We start from the raw sequence: 21785 nt of genomic DNA on the forward strand, positions 1-21785 counted from the left end.
TTACACGAGACGAAAAACTACGGCCTCAGTGCCATGGAAAAAGTGGTAGCCAACTTTTGGCTACAATAAAATTTTATTATGCCACACACATACGCAGCGAACCAACAGTGGGGCCAGAGGCAGATACGCACACACACACGTGCAAACAATGGGGCAGACGAAGATGGAGCTGCCGCTGAAGATGCCACCGACAACGACAACGGCAACGACGAACTCTTGTGCATGGTTCAATTATCGTATTTCATGATTCGTTAAATTTTCGCATACGCCAAAAAAGCAAAAAAAAAAAAAAAAACAAAAAAAAAACACAAATACGCAAGGCTTGGCCCGCTCCTCCCGCACCATCCACCCACCCGCCAGGGGCAGGGGAGCGCAAAGAAAAGCCATACCGAGGAACAGGTTTTCCCCTGGCAACCATTGTGATGTCTACCTACAACTACAATGAAGACAGACCCCAACTCGAGGAGGAGATTCGGAGATTGGGAGGCCTGCCTGGAGGGAGACTGCCTTCGGGTCTGAGTCTTGGGCCGGGGCTTGGGCTTGGGGATTGCCTGCCACTCGCATATGGCAGTAATAATTCCAATGACAATAAACGTTGTCGTATTTACAAGTACCCGCACACACACACACACACACACACACACGCACAGACACAAAGGCACCCTCACGCTCGCTCACACTTACGGCACACACTGACATGAATTGATGAGAAAAGTTTTTGAGGAAATGTCAATAGAAAAGCGGAGACAAACTATGCTCCGATGTGCGAGGGAGTCTGCACAGTGGGACGAAAGCGATGTTTAAGGGTTGGCCCATGGCTCCCAACAACTCTCAGAAGAGACCGAAAAGAGACCGAATGTCTTGAGAGGTTGGAAAAGAGTCTGCATGGACAGTGGGGCAAGCGTAATCTTTATTTGGGCAATCGAAAGTGCCACGCCATGCCATGCATTCCCTTCCGAGTCCCACTGTACCACGGCGTGGTATCTTTGGCATTTATAAATATATCGTGCGAGAGTACGAGTATGCTTCAAAGGAAAAGGTAAAAAGCCAAAAAATATCGATATTGTAATTGAAAACATATACATAAGAAGCAGCTGCTGCAGTGCCCTGCATTCTTACCCATTCCCATTCCAATTCCCATTCCCATCTTCATCTCCATCTTCCACCGAAATGTATTTGCAAGATTGCACACAATTGTTTTGTATTAGCAAAGTGATTTGGATCCGCCTCGGCAGGGCTTGGTTTCCTTCGATTTTATTCAGTTCAGTTCAGCACCGCGTTTCGGTTTCGGTTTCTGTTTCGGTTGTACATACCTTCGATATGTGTGCTTAAAAATAAATTGCTCGGCTTTAGTTTTGCGTTTTATTTCTATGGCTTTTTATTTCCTTTTGTTGTAGTTGCGGTGGGGCTGGCACTCGCACGAGTGGTATCTGCCCCAGCCGCAGAGAAGCATTTTCCGCCTCTCCTTTGTTGTAGGTAGTTCAAAGCGGCCCAAGACAGATAGCTGAGTGGTTTCTGTACGACTACAGGCACGACTATCTGCAGCTAAGTATCCCAATCCCCATCCCAATCCCAATCCCATTCCCATTCCCATATCTAGGTGACTGTGTAATGGGTCTCAATTGCGCCCCAAATTTAAGACATCAATCGGGCCCCCATTTGCATATCAATATGCTCGGATATGGATATGGCTCCATGGCGGGGAAAATCAATATAAACGAGGAAGCTGCTTGATTGGACCCGCGACTGGCTGCCGTGTGGAGAGGTGTCTCCGCGAAACGGCATCCAGCGGAGGTCACCGGCAGGAAGCCGTGCATTGAGCGACAGATTGACGGGGGGCGAAAATAGCGAATTATAAATAGACAAAATTCGGTTTAATTGAAAAAGGCAAATCAATAAGGTCTGATATAGAAAATTCCCGGCAATTGCCTAGAGCGTATCATGATTGATTGGCTGCTGATTGTACATAGATGGGGTATCGCCACCATCTGGGGGAATACCTGTTCAGTGATCCCTCCGATAAACGCCTGATTTCCAGGCGCCAGAGATCTTCAGTTAGTTCGTACTAAGAACCCACATCGGTGCTATTATTTTCTGTGATATGTGTGGGGGCGGTGGGTGGTGGGTGGGGTGGGGTGCCTTTGCGATTATGAAATACATAGCATCGATTAGATATGGGACACACTTCAGACATATACAATTAGTGGGGCCGCAAGACTGTATTTGTTTTCTCCTTCGACTGGAATGTAGACAGGGGGCATTATGACCACAATTACACATTTATTTATCTGTCTATCTCGCTATCTATCCGTTTGCATCGGAAGGGGGTTGCGGTGGTCTCTGGCCTTATCTGTGGCCTTTGTTTATGGACAACCTACGGCAGAAGGTGCCACAAGACGGTGCTTCGATAAGGCGGCTTCCTGGACATGTTCGGGCGGGGGCAATAATTGTAGAAATTCAATCGATGGCGGAATGTGTTGGTCAAGAGGAAAGATGAAAATATTCCACTCCAGCCAGGGGCCGCGGGCCACGGGGCACGGGCCACCAGAAACCATTCGTAAATCATTTTAGCAATAAATATTTATTCAGCTTCGAGGACAAACACTTAGATTAAACAAAATCTGTCAAGGGCTAGCCATAATTAACATAAAACAAATAATAATATTAAATAAACTTGATTAAATTGATTTGCTCATAAATCTTGCGCCACGCATTCATCCGATACTTTTATTTATTTTTGTGGTGATTTCTTTTTAAACATTATTTATAATGCATTATCGGACTGGAAACTATGCAGCCGAGCAGGCCAGAGCTGCAAGAGCTGCCAGAGCGGCCAGCCACCGCTGGCAGTGCGGTCGACGTCGCTGCCAAGAGATTGTCGCAGCTGATTGGGGCAAGCTCCACGTTGGCGGTCTGCCCACTTCAAAAGCGGCAACAACAGCAGCAGCAGCAGAAATTGCGGTAGCTGAAGCAGCGGCAGCGACTGCAACCGCGACGTGACTGCGGCATTGTTTACAAAAAAAAAAAGGAAAAAAAAACAAGTTGAAGAAGGGGTACGGGAGCGGGTGGTGGTGGTGGTAGTGGTGGTGGTGTCGGAGTTCCAGTAGCCACCGCCAAGATATAAAGCGGCTTGATCTTACTCTTAACGGCCGAGTGGTATCAGCCGGCGACCATGGGACAGACAGTAGATAAACGAAAGTGCTTCCGAAATGCTCAGATATCTTAAAAAGCGATTCGATATTCGGGTCTTTGCTGGTTCCCCATGGATGTGGGGCTGTCCCCACAGTGCTGTCGAGTCCTATCCATGGAAGAGTAGATAAACGCAGGTGCTTAGATATTTTTAAGCGATTTGACACTTGGCGTTCAGGTACACAGTCGATCAATCAAACGATATCCCAGGTGCTCGGCTGCCCGGACCCGCTCCTAACGGCCGATCTATGGCCGCTCTCGGGCCAGGAAGCAGGGATAGGATAACAGATGTTCAATGTTCAATGTTGAAGGCTCACGGTTCGAGTGCTTCACTGTCGTAGTTCTATGTTTGCTTGTCCCACTGTGCGGCCGCTGCCGGACCAAATTGATGCATTGCTCGTTGCACAATTTGTCGCCTCGGATTTCGTAAATCGCCCAGAGGGGTGCGGTGTGCGTTGTGCGTTGTGCGGGGTGCGGGGCAGGTGCCATATCAGGTAAAGAGTGCGCCGCGCGCTTATCACATATTTCTGTTTACTTCGATTTCTAAATGGAAAAATAGTCGAAATAGCAGCCGGCAGGCCCAATGCGAGACGATAAGCCTAATCACATCGGCTAGCCAGCTTTCCAGCTCTAGAGCTCTCTAGCTCTCTAGCTCTCTCTCTCTCCTTCTGGATTTCCAGCCGGCCCGTCGGCTTAGACGACATTTGGCAAGTCGAGTGCAGAAGGTGACGGCGTTGTCGATGTCCGCGATGTGGGCGGCTTATAGACATCATCGTCATCCTCATCGTCATCGGTATCGGAATTGGAATTGGAATTTGAATTCGAATTTGAATTGTGGATGTCGTCTAGCGGCGTGGTGGTTGTCATCGTGGCAGAGGGGGCCGCGGCCAGAAAGTGCACCTTGGTGGATGTGGTTGAATTATTATTCTCGGCCATCAACTGGTGGAGGTGATGGTGGTGGCAGCCGCTGCTGTACCCGAGGGCGGTGGGGCAGGGCACCCCAGTGCGGGGCCGCTGGGGCCGCAGCATGTCGCCCACATAGATGGCGGTGATCGCGGCATAGACAACGCCCAGGACGGCGCCAGCCAGAACGTCGGACCAGTGGTGCCAGTAGTCGGCCACGCGGCTGAGCGAGACACACAGGGCGGCCATTAGTAGGAGGAACTGGAGAATGTGTCGCAGCACTCGAATGCTGCCCCGTCCCTGCCACACACTGTGCACGTAGAAGGCCAGCAGGCACATGGAGTAGAAGCTGAGACTGCTGTGGGCGCTCGGGAAGCTCACGTGCAGCTCGCGGATTTGGCGGGCCGAGATGTTGCGATTGGAGCAGTAGAACTGCTCCACGTACAGGTCGGCGTTCTGGGGGTCCGAGCAGCTGGTGCCGTCGTTCAGGCGCGGCTGGCAGGCCTGGTAGAAGTGGGGCCGCAGCCGCCCCACCACATGCTTGGCCAGCTCCGTGGTGAGGAAGGTGGCGATGAAGCCGAAGCTGAACGTGGCCTGGGAGCGCCACAGGTTGCGCAGGTAGAGCCGCATGCGGAAGCGCTTGCAGATGCGCATGATCTCCACCACGCTGATGAGGAGCATCGGCAGGAGCAGCTGCAGCACCAGCAGCATCAGCACCGAGATGGTGCACTCGTGGTAGGGATAGCGGATGGTCAGGTCCGAGCAGAAGAAGCCTCGCTTAAACGTTCGCATGGTGGATAGTGCACTTTCGGAGTCGATTCGGAGTATCTTTGCCTCACTTGAATTCATTTATTTTTGGTTGCTTTTTATTTATTAGAAGCGTTCTTATCGCCTGGGCTCGGGTTCAAGCTGATCTCTTTTTTTGGGTGGTAATTTGTTTCTGTTTCGGAATAGATTAATCAAATTTTTGCACTCGTTCATTCCCTTTTGGTGTATTTTCGGCTCTCTCACAAATGGCGCATTTATTTATTTCCGAACATTTATCAAGGCGAATGTTGCTTTCGAAAAACCTGCGCACGATTTTCCAGAGTCGAGTTCATAGACGATTTTCTTCTCCTTTGTGGCAGCAGGCAGCCAGCAGCCTCGCTCTTCTGATTTCGCGCGCGAGATTTTCGGAGTAGCGGAATTAAATAAATTAACGTTATGGCCCAGACCAGCTGTCCGTCAGTTTAGACACGAGCGTTTGGCTGTCAGTCACTCGCGGTGGGAAGTCGTAGTCGTCGCTCTCCTAGCCGCCTAGCCTCGCAACCCATGAACCAGGCAGCGATCCAACCAACGAACCGCTCTGTCCGCACGCTGCTCGATGTCTATGAAGCGCTCTGGAGCGACGCTGGCGTTTTGTTTGGATCGTCAGATCGGCGACGAATGTGACTCGCTGTGGCCGCTGCGCTGCGCTGCCGCCGAGCTGCCGGTACCGACTGTCGTAGCGTCGATTTTTTGAGCAAACTCTTGTCTCTGTCACGGTACACAGTCTACGGTCTACGGTCACTGGTATACGGTCTTCGAGCTGAAGAACAGAACCCACCGCGTCGCCGAAGGTTCCCAGTGCTCTGGCTGTGTACATTTCGCATTGATATTGAATTTCAATGGGACTTGTATTCCTTATCAATTCAGCAAAGTCGGAGGCTCTCTTGCTAGTGAGTGCTCTCGTATTTCTTCGCTTCACTTTGCTCCAGCCGCACTCGCTGCGACACCCCTCCGGCCTCCTTCTGTTGGTGGTGGTGCTGCGGCTGATGCTGCTGCCACTGCTGCCACTGCTGCCACTGCTGGCGAGGCACGAATGTTGCTAATGAGGAAACTATTGAATTGTTTCAAGGTTTACTCTGCTCAGTTTGTTTAGGTTTGTTTGTCTGGGACTTGGCATTTGCGCATAATGAAAGAGTTGCATTCGCTCGAAGTGCGGATGCACATGGGAGTGGTGGCGGAGTGGCGGAGTGGAGGAGTGCCTGTGCCTCTGCCTGGTCCGTCTCCTTCGACCATTCGAGTGGGTCAACTTGCAACGTGACTTAAGTCGGTTGCCACTTGCTGGGCCCTGCGCTCCGTTCGCGTTCGGTCCGCTGCGTGCCTTTGTGGCATTTGTTGATGTAGGTCGTTGCTCGGGCCCCCAATGAGTAAGCGGGTCTCAGGCTCGGCTCCCACTCTGACTCCGCGTCGGAGTCCGACTCCGACTCCGACTTGGACTCGGACTCGGAGGCTGTGCGGTAATGGAGACGACGGCAAACACAGGCCCGAATGGTGGAGTGCATAAACTGTAGCCAGTTTATGGCCACTTTGTATTTACACTACGAATCGAGCTTCTTTATGGCGAATTTCAACTGCTCAATTTACAGGGGAATTGCATTGCTTGCGACTATTTTCTGTTAATTTATGCTAGTTTCGGAGTCGCCATGAAAGGAAATTACTCGAAATCGGAGGGACAATGGTGCCCCGCGGTCATACTGACAAATTTGCAAGCGGAACAAGCGAGCACAGGGGCGTCGTGTTTTGGATGTTAAATGGGATTTTCGGAGTTACTCCGAAATTGTATTTAGTTGCATTTTTGGATTTATTGGAGTTCTATAACGCTTTCGGAGTTCCTCCGAAATGTCTACAGAGGCGCAATAAGCTCCATTTTTAATTTTTTTTTTTGATTTTCGGAGTTACTCCGAAATTTCTACGAATTTGCATTTAAATCATTTGTGGATTGTTCGTGATCCATGAGATTTTTGAAGTTACTCCGAATTTTATTCCGAAAGTGTATTTAATTCCATTTGTGGAAGCTGCACCCTTCGGAATACAAATTATTGCGAAAATTGTAAAATGCCAAAAATTAGTCCAGACTGTGTAATTCATTTGTGCTTAAAATTCCTCCGAAACTGCACAGAACTTACTCCGAAAGCATAGAGCGGCGAGTACATCGCCTTGGCCCAATTGTGAAATATTGCGAACTAGTTCAGATAGAAAACCGCTAACCCAGTAACACTGTAAGCCGACCCGCGCACAGCAACGGCACTGCGAAAAACGCCCCCCCTGGCGCGATCTACGCTGTGCGTAGGTATCTGTACGTACGAGTATCTGTATCTACGCCGTAGCCGTATCAATGAACAACCGCAGCACGCGCCAAAAAAACGAGTATTCATGATCATCGCGAGCGAACAACAAAAACCACAACGAGAAGAAGCCGTCGAGCGTGGAGCCTCGGGCCTCGAGAGATCGAGAGGTTTCTGGTTTTATATGGCAGTGGGATCTTCATTAGTGACACCTTCGACTGAGCAGACATTAAATCAAAATTTATTATTGACATAATTTGTTAAATACGCAGATGCAGTGCACATCACTCACGTGTTGCACAAGCCCACTATATAAATACTCTCCCAGTCGCCCGGTCTTCCAGTCTTCCAGTCGGTCCCTGTTTGCGGCCCCTCCCTGTCTGTTTCCCCGTAAACAACCAGATCTGAGTCAGCAGTTTTCAACGTATTACATACATATGTGCATAGTGCAGGTTGCGCGAACCCGAGGAGAACTTCCTGTGGAGTCGAAAAGTGAAATGAAGCCGCCGCGCGCTGGACATAAATGATGCAGAAACTGTTGTTTGCTTGTTCTTGGCACGTTTCCCTTTCGAGGTACGGCTACTGTCGCCGACTGATAAGCGGAAGGTGTAAGAAATTATTAGGTGGTGGCTGAGGTGTCAGCGAGATCCCCGCCGTCCCACCGGCCCGCCGTCCCATGCAAATGAGGAACTACTGATAACGATCCCAGCGTTTTGCGCAAGTGTCGTGCCGCTCACCGTGGTGGCACTTGGCATTGGCATTCCACCATTCCGCGATTACCATCCGAGGGGAAATCTGTTGACTCGTACTGCGGCAATTGCAATTTCTCGCCTTGAGCCTTGAGTGGGCGGGCCGGTGGTCCCAGTGCCCAGGTGTGCCCAGGTGTGTGGACAGGAAGTATGGACTCCCACCGACAGCTGACAGCTATGGACCGAAGCAAATGAGGTAGCAATGATTTGGGGAATACGTCGTCAAGGTCTGCGAACCTATCCCAATCTGTGAGTGCACTGCGGATCGGGAAATTGAGCGCAGATCGATCTGAATTGATTTTAATTCCTTGCACGTGCAATGCACCCGAAGTGCGGGAAGCCCAGAAACGCCGTTGATTAAATGCTCCTCTGGAATTAAGAATGTGCCTCAAAAACGTCCAGCAATTAGTCATTTAATCAGGGCTCCTATTAGGGCCATTCGGTTGCAGTTGCAGTGGCAGTGACGTAACAGTCTGACTGTGTTCCGCTTCATATTTATAGAGCTATGATAAGGGCAAATCTGTCCTATGATTAACCACCACTGAATTAGCATAATGACTAAATTACCAAGTAAATAATAGGTACCAAAAAATGAATCGTGGAAATAAACACATAATTATTGCCAAAATGGGACGTTAATTTTAAAAGCCAATTATCCAAGTTCCGACGCCTGCCGGCCCTCCCTGTTGGCCGTTTCAATTAGCAGAGCCATCAAAATAAACAGCGGAAAGAATGTGCAGGCAAACCAGTTTCTTCGGCGGGAGGCTGCGGGAGAGGGAGCGGCAGCGGCCCCCAACGATCACGAGCTTAAAGCTCGCCAAGTCGTCAAACACTTGGAGACCGAAGAATGCACATCTGACGGGCGACGTCACAGAGCTGTGTGCGCAACAGGTGGGGCGGAATCACCTGCAATCCGATCTGATCGGTTCAATCGAAAGCCTGGCGTGAATCATCGAGACACCGCCGAAAAGTCCCAGTCCCAGTCCCAGCAAAGAGGCGAAGAGGCGAAGAGGCAAAGAAAAAGAGAAAACCCCAGGCGCTTTGGTATCGATGCACGATGTATCAGCGGCCACAATTAGCCAGCGGTAAACCGAATTAACACACTTGAGTAATCACCTACGCTGGGTCCAGTTTGGTGTGGGGCTGGTGTTCGGGTTTCTTGGCTCGGTTCCACTGGATGCCCACTAGGAAATTATGCACACGCATCCCAAAAACTGCACAAGATGCGCAGCGAAAGGCGAGAACCTCTCTCTCTCTCTCTTCCCCTCCACCTCTTGGAGGGAAACCAGTTTCCAACTCCTCTCTCTCGCTCTCTAAATGGGGGCTTATCTTTTGCTAAATATTTTCTCTTGGTTTATGAGCAATAAGTGAAACCTGTTTCTCATGAAAGTACAATGGGGTCCGCTCTTCATTGAGGAAGAGTCGATTATGGGGATGGGGATGGAGCATGAGGTGCTTATTTTGATAGTTTTCGGGAATGCGAAGATAATAGGCGAAACATGAGCTCTCGTTCCACTGAGAGAAACATCGCCAGAACCCAAGTAGCTCCCAGCTTGAATGGGTCTGGTCTCGTCTTTCAATTACCTGCGAAATGGCCGAATGTTTTTCTCGACTGTAAACGAAAAATGGCTCTGCTGTGGCACACAAAAATCGTTTGTAATTAATGAAAAAAGCAAATAAACAACAAATGTTTATGGCATGTCGGTGGATGGATGGGAAGCTTCGGCGTTGCCAAAGCAACCAACAAAACAATACCAACGCCCGATGGGCGATTGAGGATTGGGGATTGGGGATTGGGGATCCGGTCGGCGGTGGCACGCACCCACTTGTGACTGACGGACCGCAGAGAACCACCGCCAGACGAGAACAGCTGCTGAGAGCTGTCCGTGTGTGTGTGTGTGTGTGTGCATACTGGGAGAAACCGTGAGTGAGAGCCACCGAAATCACGGCCAAGTTGGAGAACTCGACTCGCGGCTCGCGGCTCGCAGCTCGCAGCTCAGAGGCAGGCAAGATATTCATGCCTCGTCGCTCGGTTAGTTAAGCGCGGTTTGTCAGTCAGTGGAGTCGATACCGTCACCGTCATCGTCATCGTCATAGTTATTGTTGCTGCTGCTCCTGCTGCTGTCGTCGGTAGTTTTGTTTTTTTTTTGGAGAAACACTCGACTGTTCCACAGCCATGTCCAAGTACACGAAATTGGCACGCGGGATCTGCGATCTGCTGATCTGGGCCGCGCTCAGTGTGGGCAGCCTGCTGCTGCACAAGTGGGGGAAGCCCTTCAAGCGCGGCTTCTTCTGCGGGGATGAGTCACTGGCGTATCCCTACCGCGAGAGCAGCTTCGAGCACGAGCTGGTGCTGGCCATCGCCTTCGGCGTGCCCACCTCGGTGATCGTGGTGGTGGAGCTGTTCAAGCAGCTTCCGGGTGGCGCCCTGCGCGAGACGACCGGAAAGCGGGACGGCTGCCGCCTGGGGCACCGCCTGGGCCAGCTCTACAAGCAGGCCATCTTCTACCTCTTCGGACTGGCCATGGTGGCGTTCACCACGATGCTCTCGAAGGTGTGCATCGGGCGCCTGCGTCCGCACTTCTTCGCCGTGTGCCAGCCCATGCTGCCGGACGGCAGCACCTGCCAGGACGCCCAGAACCAGGGCCGCTACATCGACAGCTACACCTGCAGCAACGCCAACATGACGGACTTCAACTTCCGGCAGCTGAACCAGTCCTTCCCCAGCGGCCACGCCAGCATCACCCTGTACGCGATGCTCTACCTGGCCATCTACCTGCAGGCGGCTCTGAGCACGCGCGTCTCCAAGCTGCTGAAGCACCTGCTCCAGTTCCTGTTCGTCATGTTCGGCTGGTACGTCTCGCTCACCCGCATCACCGACTACCACCACCACTGGAGCGACGTCCTGGCCGGGGCCGTCATGGGCGTCCTGATCGCCTGCCTCACGGGCGCCTACGTGGCCGACCTGTTCGCCTTCAAGCGCTGGCCCAAGACCGGCTACTCGGCCAACACGCTGCGCAAGCCGCAGGTCTCGCCCAAGAGCTCCACCAAGTCCCAGGCCGGCGCTGCTCCGGCCACGGCCGCCTCCAATGGGGCCCAGCCGCCCGCCCTGCCGGCCTACACCTTCGGGACGCTGCCCTACCTGGCGGCACATCCGGCCCAGGCGCAGTACGCCCAAACCTATCACAACTACGGATACGTTCCCTGAGCAAAGGGACAGGGCCGGTAGGCAGATGGGTGCTTGCCTCAACTTGGAAAACCTCACACTTACACACACACACAGCCCCCCCACACACACACACACAGTCACACAAAGACTTGCACGATATTCCTGTTTTTTTTTGTTTGTTGTCTGTATTCTAGCGAAATATAAAATCTATTCAAAAGTATCGTATCACGAAGATGGTTTCGGAGTTTGTTTTTTCCCAGAGGGCAGAAAAGTAGAAAGTGTTTAATCCATTGATCGGGTATTTGGCAACATTTGAAAGTTGTCGCATCTCAGCTCAAACCTTCAACTTCCAGCGGAGATCTTGGGTATAGAACTGGCTTACCTGCAAAGAGAGAAAACAGAAAGACTTTGGTTAGGAGGCATTTCGTGGCTGGGGATTATGATAATAGCACATTCCAGAGGTGTTACAACAGAGATATTCTTACAGGGAGAATCAATCGCAGCCTCGATCGATAAAATAGGTTGCAAACATTTACAGTTACTTTTGCTTTTGTCCAGGCCGAGAGAACGAGCCAAGAGCACGCAAAAAAACAACAAGAGAAACGGCTTCAACACCTACCAGAGACTAGGCCAAGACCCACCGCCCCGCATCCAACCAGCCAAGCAAATGGGTTCCAGCTGCGGCGACTTTAGAAATTAGGAATAAATTATTGAGACCTTAGCATATTTGAGCAATCGATAAACAGCAGCCCAGGCCAGAGCCAGAGCCAGACCCAGAGCCAAGCCAGAGCCAGAGCTAGATCAGTGGGAAAAGCAGAAAAGCAGAAAAGCAGAGACTTGGAGCCAAACAAAGGTTTTTGAAACAAGTTTTTGTTTGGTAGCCACTAACCTCCAACATCGTCGGACCGATCGCAGCGATCGAAATGCAAATGAGCCGTGGGCCGAGCTGAAAGAACTGTCTGCTTGGACCCATCCAGCACGGCCCATCCATCCATCCACCCATTCACCCGATCTCCAGTGTGAAAATGTGCGGCAATCCGAACACGCGTCTGCTCTCGCGGCTCATCATCGACTTCCTCATCCTGCTGGGGGTCTATGGCGCGGCCCTGGTGGTCCTGCCCCAGCAGCTGGCCACCGTCCAGCGGGGCTTTCACTGCAGCGACCCCAGCCTCCGCTACCCCTACCGCCAGCCCTGGCTGACCAAAGTCCACCTCACGATCGCCGTCGTCGCCCTGCCCGCCGCCTTCGTGCTCGTCGTGGAGATGCTGCGGGCCGCCTTCGTGCCCAGTGGGGCGGAGCTGAAGCAGCGGTTCGTGTTCGTGGGCGCCCGGATACCGAGCTTCATCAGCGAGTGCTACAAGATCATCGGCGTGTATCTGTTCGGCCTGGGGCTGTCCCTGCTGGTCATCCGGCTGACCAAGTACTCGACCGGACGCCTCCGTCCGTACTTCTTCGACGTGTGCCAGCCCACCTGGGGCGAGGAGGGCGCTGAGAACTGCGCCGATCCGTCTCTGCCCGGGAACCGCACGTCCCACTACATCGAGGACTTCAGCTGCACGGAGTTCGCCGCCTCGCAGGACCTGCTCGGCCTGGTGCGCCACTCCTTTCCGAGCGGGTTCGTGACCTCCACCTGGTATGCCATGGCATTCCTGGTCTTCTATGCCCAGGCCAGGCTCTTCGCTCCCTGGCTGAGACTCCTGCGCTCTACTCTGCAGCTGGCCTGTGGGTCGGCGGCCCTCGTCGTCTGTTGGGAGCGCATCTCCACCTATCAGAACCATCTGTCGGATGTGGCGGCCGGTGCCGCCTTCGGCGCTCTGCTGGCCTTCTTTGTGACTGTCTTTGTGGCCCATCTGTTCGAGGAGGTGCGCGTGAAGCGGCGCCAGTGGCCCCGGAACGAGCAGATCTACGGCTATGCGGGCTACTACAATCGGGCTACTTATGGATATTGATATTGATACATCGATCGGGAATAAAACGATAATTTTGATTTGGGTTTTTTAACTGCTGCCAAGGGGAAAGCTTTTCGAAGAGGTTGCTTCCTTAGTCGAGATCCGAACCACAGCTTTCGATCCACACAACAAGTGGTGGCGATCGCCTTCCACTGATAAGCGCGCGCTGACCACAGTCAAAACACGATCGCTCCATCTCCCTCTCATTCGTGAGCTCTTCTGTCTCTTTTGATACACGGTACTCCGGCAGTGCAGGGGCATGCTGGACTCGTGTCGGGGTATGCAAGAGCCAGAAGGAAAGGAACCCATAAGGTATATAAATTACTGATCCGGCATCCAAGGCCGAAACGATATAGCCAGCCATATCCGTCTGTCCGTCTTATGTGTCGTCCAATTCTTAAAGACTAGACTAGTGCAAGTAGACTAGTAGGTGATTAGTAGACTAGAGATAGTTGTAGTAGTCTGTAGCCCACTTTCCACTCTTCAAATGGCATAAAAAACTACAACTACAAGAAAACCGAATACGTAGAATCATAAGCAACAATCCTATCTACCAGATTTCAGAAAAGTGTAGCGATCAGATCATTAGATAGATAGATATAGATATGAGTACCGGGTATCCGAGTGTCGAGTCCCGTGCTGCCTCAACTCGAACGTTTCGACTGGTTACTACCATCACCCCCTCTCTCATTCTCTCTCTCACTCTATGTATCTCCCTCTCACTACCCATTCATCTCTTTCGTTCGTTAATGATCGGCAGCAGTACAAGAAATCTCCATGGATTTGTTTACAAGCCAACACCGATGACACCGAACGGGGGATTTTTTTTTCGTGCCGCTCAGTCGCGATCGGGAAGCGGCGCTTAAAAGTTTACAGATCGGATTCCGGAACGGCAGTCGTTAAGTTCATAAACGATCGTATAGTTACACGAATTTTGTTTACGTGACAGCCATACGGAATGGAATGCATAAACGTGAAAACATCAACCCATAATGCGATCATGAAGGTTCAATAAAAAAGTGAGTGGGGGCGCGCTGTTAATTGGGCTAACCCACTGGATAGACGGATTGATGGGCCCTAATAATTTGCATTTAAACTCGATTTGCTGCTGGGTTCAAAGTGCAGTTGGTAATGCCAGCAGACAAGTGCTAAAATAAACAGGGGCACCGCTTACAGTAAGCGCCAGGGAGTCTTTTCCATAACTCGTATGCCACATTTTCCAGCATAAAGTTCACAGCCACTGAGCGAAACACTCGAAGAGTCGGGTTGGGGCCGGGACGGGACAGGGGCAGGGGCAGGGCCGCCTTAATTCAATCAAATGTCGCTTATTCATCCAATTAAAGGTCGCGCCATTTGACGTCCCACTATGAATGCGTCTGTGAATACGAATACGGAATACGAGCAGTACGAGTGGAGTGGAGCGGCGTGGAGGCAGCAGCCCGCTTTGAATGTTTTCCATTTTTTAATATAATTGACAGTTAAACTTTGTGCACATGTTCAGCAGAAGCGAAACTCCCACTCCACTCCGCTCCGCGCCGCGCCGCTCCACGCCGGCTAGTGTCACACAGATCAGACGGGGAGCAAAGCGGCCACAGATGGAGATGGGAGAGGGCGAGTACGCACAATGGAGGCCATTCTTGGGCGGGAGATTAGTGGCGCTGCAGTCGGCTGGCTCTGTTCCGTCTCCGATAGTGCGAATCTCTTCCGAGCGAGAGGGAGTGCATAGTGCGTGCATTGACGCTCCTATTTGATGCATCATTGCCGTAGAACAATAGGTAGCCACTCTGCGAGTAGCCGCGTGAGTCACTGCCCGGCTTGCTGACCCAGGGAGCGATCCGCCGCTGCTGCTGCCGCTGCTGCTGCCGCTTCCTTATCGTGAGAGCTTTATTGGTTCGGGCTTACCGTGGTTTAGGGTTCCCTGCAGATCTGTGGAACATCATAACAACCGAAAACGCTGAATTACAGTGATTTGGCAGTAATCAGTAATTTGGCCCGGCAAAGCTTTTGCTTTTGCTATTGCGGCTATCTAGAACACTTCAATTTATCTTATCAAAGTGATCTTGAGCTTGTTTGAGCAAGTGAGACACGCTACACTGAGCGAAAGGGTGGGAGGGTTTCCTGGTAGAGGGGTTCAGAGATCATATCGGGATCTGGTTCTTCTTGCTGGGCCCTTTTGTTAATGATAAGTTATGACTAAGCCGTATCTAGAGAATCTGTTAACCGTTTCTACTCTGCTTTTTGTTGCAGTGCCCAGTGCAACACGAGGTATACGGACTCTTGTCTAATCTGGAGAACCGCAACAGCACGGAGCTTCGGAGCGGGCTAATAACAATAAAATAGGCAGTAAACATATTGCTTTGGCGCAAAAGATAGAGAGACAGAGAGCAAAAAAAGCTAAAACAATATCGTCAGAGACCAAGAGACCAAGAGAGAGAGAGAGAGAGCAAGGGAGAGGGAGAGGGAGAGACACAGAGGCCCCCCCACATCAAATGAGCGTTAAATTAAAAGAACGTTACCCAAACGACGCCGGATCAGTCAGCCACTGACAACGAACCCGAAACGAACGAACCAACCGAGACATCCGCGACGGGTAGACACAGAAAAAACAAAACAGAAACGATCCGATCCAAAAAGATAATTACAAACCAACATAAACAGACAAAAAAACACACACAAAAAACAATTTGGAATATTAACTAATTAAAGCCAAAGCCAGAGCCAGAGGCAGAGTCAGCGATCCATCCACAAAATGCGCAACGCGAATGAAGATCAATCCGTATCCGTCTCTGTGTCTGCGTCTGTATCTGCATCCGCGTCTGCGTCTGCCTCCCCAGTGCCCGAGGGATGCCAGAGCCAGAGGCAGGCGGAGGACCGACAACTGACCCGGCGACTCCTCATGGAGCTGCTGGTGATGGTGGTGCTCGTCGTACCCATCTGCATCTATGAGTTCGCGGTGGATCCGGTGCGGCGCGGCTTCTTCTGCGACGACGAGAGCATCAGCTACCCCTTCAAGGACAACACGATCACGCCGGTGATGCTGGGCCTGATCAGCGGCCTGCTGCCGCTCGTAGTCCTGCTGCTCGTGGAGTACGTGCGGCACATGCGCGCCGGCGAGCTGGCCACCACCGTCCACCTGCTGGGCTGGCGGATGTCCGCCTGGTACGTGGAGCTGTTCCGGCAGACCACCTACTTCACCTTCGGCCTGCTGCTCACCTTCGACGCCACCGAGGTGGGGAAGTACACCATCGGCCGCCTGCGGCCGCACTTTCTGGCCGTCTGCCAGCCCCAACTGACGGACAGGACCCTCTGCTCGGATCCGGCCAACCTGCACCGCTACGTGGAGAACTACGAGTGCGCCGCCGAGGGCTACACCGTCGCGGATGTGCGCCAGTCGCGCCTCAGCTTCCCCAGCGGCCACTCCAGCATTGTCTTCTACTCCATGGTCTACGTGGCGCTCTACCTGCAGCGGAAGCTCACCTGGCGCAGCTCCAAGCTGAGCCGCCACTTCCTCCAGTTCGTGGTCATAATGCTGGCCTGGTACACGGCCCTCAGTCGCGTCATGGACTACTGGCACCACTGGTCCGACGTCCTCTCCGGCTCCCTGATCGGCGTGGCCGGGGCCCTCATCACGGCCCGCTACATAGCGAGGTTCTTCGACTCGCCCTACGAGTCCGTCCCGGGCATCCTCAGCGGTGGCCTGCGCAGGCAGAACACCTCGGCCACGCTCCAGGAGGAGGTGTGTCCCACCACCCCACCACCCTACTCGGCGAACAACAGCTACAACGAGGATCAGTACTGCTCGAAGGTCTGATCGGAGACGATCACCATGTACTATAGAACATTCCAAAGCCCCGAACGGGCCTAGGCCTGAATAAAATAAAGTATCGATGAGATGCGATGCGATGCGATAAAATGAGATGAGATGAGAACAGCGCGAGTTGAACCTGTAGTATCTACACCTTCATCATAGAATCATATTGTTAGATCTTCACCCAGCATCTGTATAGTTCCCATGAATACGAATCTGTACGATTGTCCAGTCAAAACCATCATACTGTCTAAGTTCTCGTATTATTTGTGTATTAATTGGATAAATAAATAAGTACTCCAAAGAATTTCGCGACATGTTTTCATTGTCGTTGTATTGTATTCACCTGTTCCCCTGTTCCCCTGTGCCCCCACCCAGTCGCTGCTCCATTGTTTTCGATTGGGCGCTTATCTGCATTTATGAATGTGTTCCAGCTTTGTTCTACATGAAATTTCACATTTCAATGACTGCGCCCGCTTCAGCCACCCCACATTCCATTTAATGCCATATATCGAAGGTGTTCGATTGACACAATTTTTCGCACAGTGTTTTTTTGGGGTCATACTTGGCTGACTGGCTGACTGGCTCTGCCAACAGTGGTAGGAATGTGTGTTGGCCGCATGACGCATCAACAATGCGATTCGAATGGGTGACTGAGGCAAGGGTTGGGGCAAGGGGCAAGCAAGGGTTTCTGCTGCGTCAGAGGCACGCAGCATTAGCCAGTGGCTCCGAACCTCTTTTCGGATGATCGCGAGAAAGCCGTATAGCTATGTACACACTCGACTCTGTATTTCCCGGTACCCCCTACCCAGGCGCTACAATGTACCCAAGCGCGTCTGTGAATCAGACGATGCTAATCTGATTTGGATGGCCCTCTGACCCATCAATTAATAATTTTCAAAGAGAGTCTAAGAGAATGATGCGGATCGCAAAGAGAGCTTTCTGGGAGCTTTTCGGGGGGGCTTTTCGATAGATGGGGGCAGAGCTAAGCTACGCGATCGGTCCGGCGGACATACGTCAGCGGACAGTCCGCAGTAACTCGCGTGTTATTTTGATGACCATTCCAGGGCCAGACGGTGCGCCAGCACGTGCCTTGGCAACAGGCAACCGTCCACAGGCAACAGTATGCTTATCTGCAGCGTCAGCAGCAGCAGCAGCGGCGCCCCGGAGAGTTCAGATCACTGCGTTTACTCTGATGCGGACGGGACTGGTGCGGGGTTTTCCGCTCGGCGGACGGAACGAAGCCAGCTTTGGCTGTGGCTCTGGCTCTGGCTTTGGGGAGTCTATAAATACAGCAACGGCGGCAATAACAATGCGAATTGTTTATTAATAATACGAATCAAGCGCGTCCAAATCAGACCCAGTTCTGATTGCTGGGGGCTGGGGGCTGGGGATGGGGGCCTGTGGGCTTACATTACTCAAATACTGTGATCCCAACCAAACCGTAGCTCAGTGGAGCGTAGAACTTCGAACAGTCCGGACGCCATGAGCTTCAGTTTGCGACTTCGGCCTCCGGTCCGCCTGCTGGTGGACCTGGGCCTTCTGGCCCTGCTCCTGATCCTTTCGGCGTACTTCAAGCGCATCTGGTGGCCCACCACCCAGCGCGGCTTCTTCTGCAACGACGAGACCCTGATGTATCCCTACCGCGAGAGCACCGTGAGCCCCACGCTGCTGCACTGGCTGGGAGTGCACTTGCCCCTGCTGTTCCTGGGCCTGCTCGAGAGCTTCCTGACCTGGCGCCGGGGCGAAGTGACCAGCTGGCGGCACCTCTGGCCGCTGTGGAACACCATCCGCTGGTTCCTCTACGGCCACGTATTCAACAATCTCCTCAAGAGCATCGGAAAGGAGACCATCGGCAGACTGAGGCCGCATTTCTTCGCCGTGTGCCAGCCCCAGTTTCCGGATGGAGGCAACTGCTCGGATGAGGCGCACCGTGGTGGCCTGGTCTACCATGAGGCCTACAGCTGCCGGCCCGAGCTCTCGGGGGCCACCCAGGAGATGCTGACGAGCCTACACGTGTCCTTCCCCAGCGGTCACTCGTCCATGGCCTTCTACGGCCTGGTGTTCCTGGCCCTTCACTTGCGTCACCGCCGCTGGCCCTTGAGGGGCAGTCTTCTGGGGCCCGTCCTCCAGCTGGGATGCCTCTGTGTGGCCTGGTTCGTGGCCATTAGCCGTGTCATGGACTACAAGCACCATTGGTCGGATGTTGTGGCCGGTTCGCTGCTGGGGGCCGGCACTGCTTTTGTGGTCGTCCAGGCGGCCAGGCTCGAGGAGGGACACAGGACCACCAAAGCGGCGGCGCCAACAAATGCGAATGCGAATGCAAATGAGAAGGAGAAGGAGAAGAAGAAGGAGGGCCAGGCAGAGGCAGATGCACTCGCAGTTGGAGCTGTGGCAGGGAAGGGCCACCAGCTGGCGCATGATTTGTGCCAGGTTACGTGTCAGGGCTCTAATTAGTTGAGGCTCGGTTTAAGCTATGCGATTTCTAGTTGTTAAGTTAAAGCGACACAGTTGGCAGTAAAATTAAAAGTTATTTAAGCGAACAAGGCTTGTTTGTGGGCAGATCATTATGAACCGCTCAATGCATCTGCACCTCCTCAGATCTGTGCGAAAAGTCGGTGGAAACTGGAAACATCAAGATCGATCAAACGCTCGATCGAGTGGAAAACTGACGATTAGCGGACAGCCTTCCAATCGAATGAGGTTCAACGTTGCACAACAATCATAGTTTTTCCCCTGGCACTTGCGGTTGTCTCTGTCTCTGTTTCCCAGCTAAAATATCAGGCTACCAATTTCCCTCTACCGCTCCACCGCTCTCCCCGGACTTCAGGCCCGCGCTCCCCTCACGGCTGCTCATAAAACGCCAAATACTGTGCAAATATTTGAGTAGAATGAGTGGCGTTTGTCAACGCACTTGCCAAAACACTTGCCCGTAACGCAATAAAGACAAATCTGGTAATTAGCGTCTACTATAAAGCTGTTTTCGTCTTTTGTCGGGGGAATTTTTCGATCTGTTTGCCTTGGGTATCAGAACAGAAATAGATTTCCAACGAAACCGGCGAGCGCACCCCAGCCCAGCGAATAAACCCCCCGAAATATTAATATTTACACTTCGATTTACGAATTGATACAAATGGACTTGGTCTGAAATTTCAATTGAAAGAAATATATATTTTACTAAAATCAAATATTTTCATATTCAGATTAAATATGTATATTCTCCATTTAAACTCAAATTGTTCTCATTTTTAAGTTGAAAATTTGTCCTATTTAAATTCTATAAATTTTAATAATAAAATTTAATACTTTTTTTACTTGAATTGAACATTGTTCATATCAAAAATATATGGTAATGTTTTCGTATTCAAGGCGTTAGCAGCTAAAACCAGTTGGGAATTAATATACAATTATTTAAGCGAAATGCAAAAAGCATCTCATTTAATTTTTTATTCAATATAAATAGTCTTTCACTTTGATATCAAAATAAATATTTTCAAATGGAGTCTTGATAATATTTAATATAAATATGAAACATATTAAGCTACAAATTCCATATTTTATTTGTATTATAAGGTGTTTTATTTTTAAAATTAAATTTATATTTATTTATATTTAAATTAAAGTAAATTATTGTTCTATTCTTGGAAAATGTATTTCTTCTTACTGTGCCAGTTTTCTCTGAGTGTGGGGCACTAGTCTCCCTCCACTAAGGGTCCCTCCTCCTGACCCTTGTCGCTCTTGTCGCTTACAAATATATTTCAATAGTTTCACTCGCGCCCGGATTGTAAGGGCCCCCGCATTGATTTCTATTGGCAGCCGCAGCTAATTTCGCGAAACGAACCCCAAGACCCCCGAAACAGAAAGAGAGAGAGAGAGAGAGAGAGAGAGAGAGCGCGGTCGTCGTCGTTGACAACGGGCCAACAATTAGCGGCTCTTTTAGTTTCATTAGCAGCAAATTTTCAAACGACTTAACCTCAGTCAACAAGGCGGCCGCAGACTCTGAATGCTCCCTCACCCACCACCCACCTCTCGGCCCCGGCCCCCAGGAGAAAAAAGAGATATAAATAAATTTCCACAGCCTTGGCATAAATTGGCGAAAAGGACCAAGCCATCTCCGACTCTCTGGCTGATGATGATGCGCAACACCTGGACCCGGTCCTGGGCCGGGTCTGGGCCTGGCCTGGCCTGGCCTGGGGATTTCTGCGGTACTTGGCACCCTCATCAGGTGAGGATGGATAGTGGTTGGATAGGAAGAAGGTAGGCAGAGGTACGAGTAGCATCGGCCGCCGCTTAATTGGCTCATTTATTTTGATGGCAAAGAAAATGCTAGAAAATTGTGGTTCTTTTTTTGTTTGCATCGCTTCGCTCCTTCTCCGCCTAATTCCCTCTCCTTATCCCAGATTCTCCCTGGTTTTATTATGATTAATTGTGGCTAACACACACACACACACACAGGCACACACACAGGCACAGAGGGAAACTGACCCAAAGCTCCACTTTCTTGCCAACTTTTGCAACTGTGTCAAGTTGTTGTTGTTGTTGTTGTCTGGCTGGGAGATTCGAATGATAAATTTCTATGCAATTTATTTTAATCTGCTGCGACAGTCCCTGCCACACTAGCCTGGGTTCCGTTCCCCCCTCTCTCTGTCTCTCTCCCTCTCCTTCCTCTCCTTCCTCGCTGCTTTCGTGCGTTAATTAAATGGGAAAATATTTGCATCGCAGCCCCCGAATGGGGCCAGGGATAGGGTTCGGAAAGTTTTAGCTGCAATCCAACACAGTGACCCAAATCCGGCATTAGCGAAACTTTTGTTTCGCTCTGCTTTGCCCGGGAAGGCCAGATGCGGGCAATCGGAGTTATTTGCGGCCTGGGCGGAGTTCATTAAGCCAGAGACGAAGACTTACACTGAGACTTGGCCACGTAACGCGACA

General features: G+C 51.4%; 5 protein-coding genes across 5 annotated transcripts in view; 4 read left to right on the plus strand and 1 right to left on the minus strand.

Annotated features, from left to right (window-relative positions):
• The window catches only part of LOC6603268 (putative phosphatidate phosphatase), a 65657-nt gene extending 48688 nt beyond the window's left edge, over nucleotides 1-16969 (plus strand). Inside the window, exon 2 of the mRNA XM_026992369.1 lies at nucleotides 15296-16969. Coding sequence (XP_026848170.1) covers nucleotides 15798-16859 — 1062 coding nt within the window. The 5' untranslated portion in view covers nucleotides 15296-15797 and the 3' untranslated portion in view covers nucleotides 16860-16969. The remainder of the gene's footprint in view (nucleotides 1-15295) is intronic.
• Nucleotides 3167-5562, minus strand: LOC6603260 (putative phosphatidate phosphatase). Its single transcript, XM_002028211.2, has one exon. It carries the CDS (start codon nucleotides 4939-4941, stop codon nucleotides 3883-3885), a length of 1059 nt encoding a protein of 352 aa, XP_002028247.2. The 5' UTR covers nucleotides 4942-5562; the 3' UTR covers nucleotides 3167-3882.
• Nucleotides 9945-11331, plus strand: LOC6603259 (putative phosphatidate phosphatase). Its single transcript, XM_026992371.1, has one exon. It carries the CDS (start codon nucleotides 10107-10109, stop codon nucleotides 11136-11138), a length of 1032 nt encoding a protein of 343 aa, XP_026848172.1. The 5' UTR covers nucleotides 9945-10106; the 3' UTR covers nucleotides 11139-11331.
• Nucleotides 12125-13105, plus strand: LOC6603258 (putative phosphatidate phosphatase). Its single transcript, XM_002028209.2, has one exon. It carries the CDS (start codon nucleotides 12125-12127, stop codon nucleotides 13046-13048), a length of 924 nt encoding a protein of 307 aa, XP_002028245.1. The 3' UTR covers nucleotides 13049-13105.
• A 1372-nt stretch (nucleotides 16970-18341) lies between the features above and the next one.
• On the plus strand, nucleotides 18342-19399 carry LOC6603256 (putative phosphatidate phosphatase). Its single transcript, XM_002028207.2, has one exon. The coding sequence runs from the start codon at nucleotides 18342-18344 to the stop codon at nucleotides 19311-19313; it is 972 nt and encodes a 323-aa protein (XP_002028243.2). The 3' UTR covers nucleotides 19314-19399.
• Nucleotides 19400-21785: the final 2386 nt, after the last annotated feature.

The sequence above is a fragment of the Drosophila persimilis genome, unplaced genomic scaffold (assembly GCF_003286085.1).
Source record: "Drosophila persimilis strain 14011-0111.01,24,50 unplaced genomic scaffold, DperRS2 tig00000732-arrow-arrow-pilon, whole genome shotgun sequence".
In the NCBI taxonomy this organism is placed as follows: domain Eukaryota; kingdom Metazoa; phylum Arthropoda; class Insecta; order Diptera; family Drosophilidae; genus Drosophila; species Drosophila persimilis.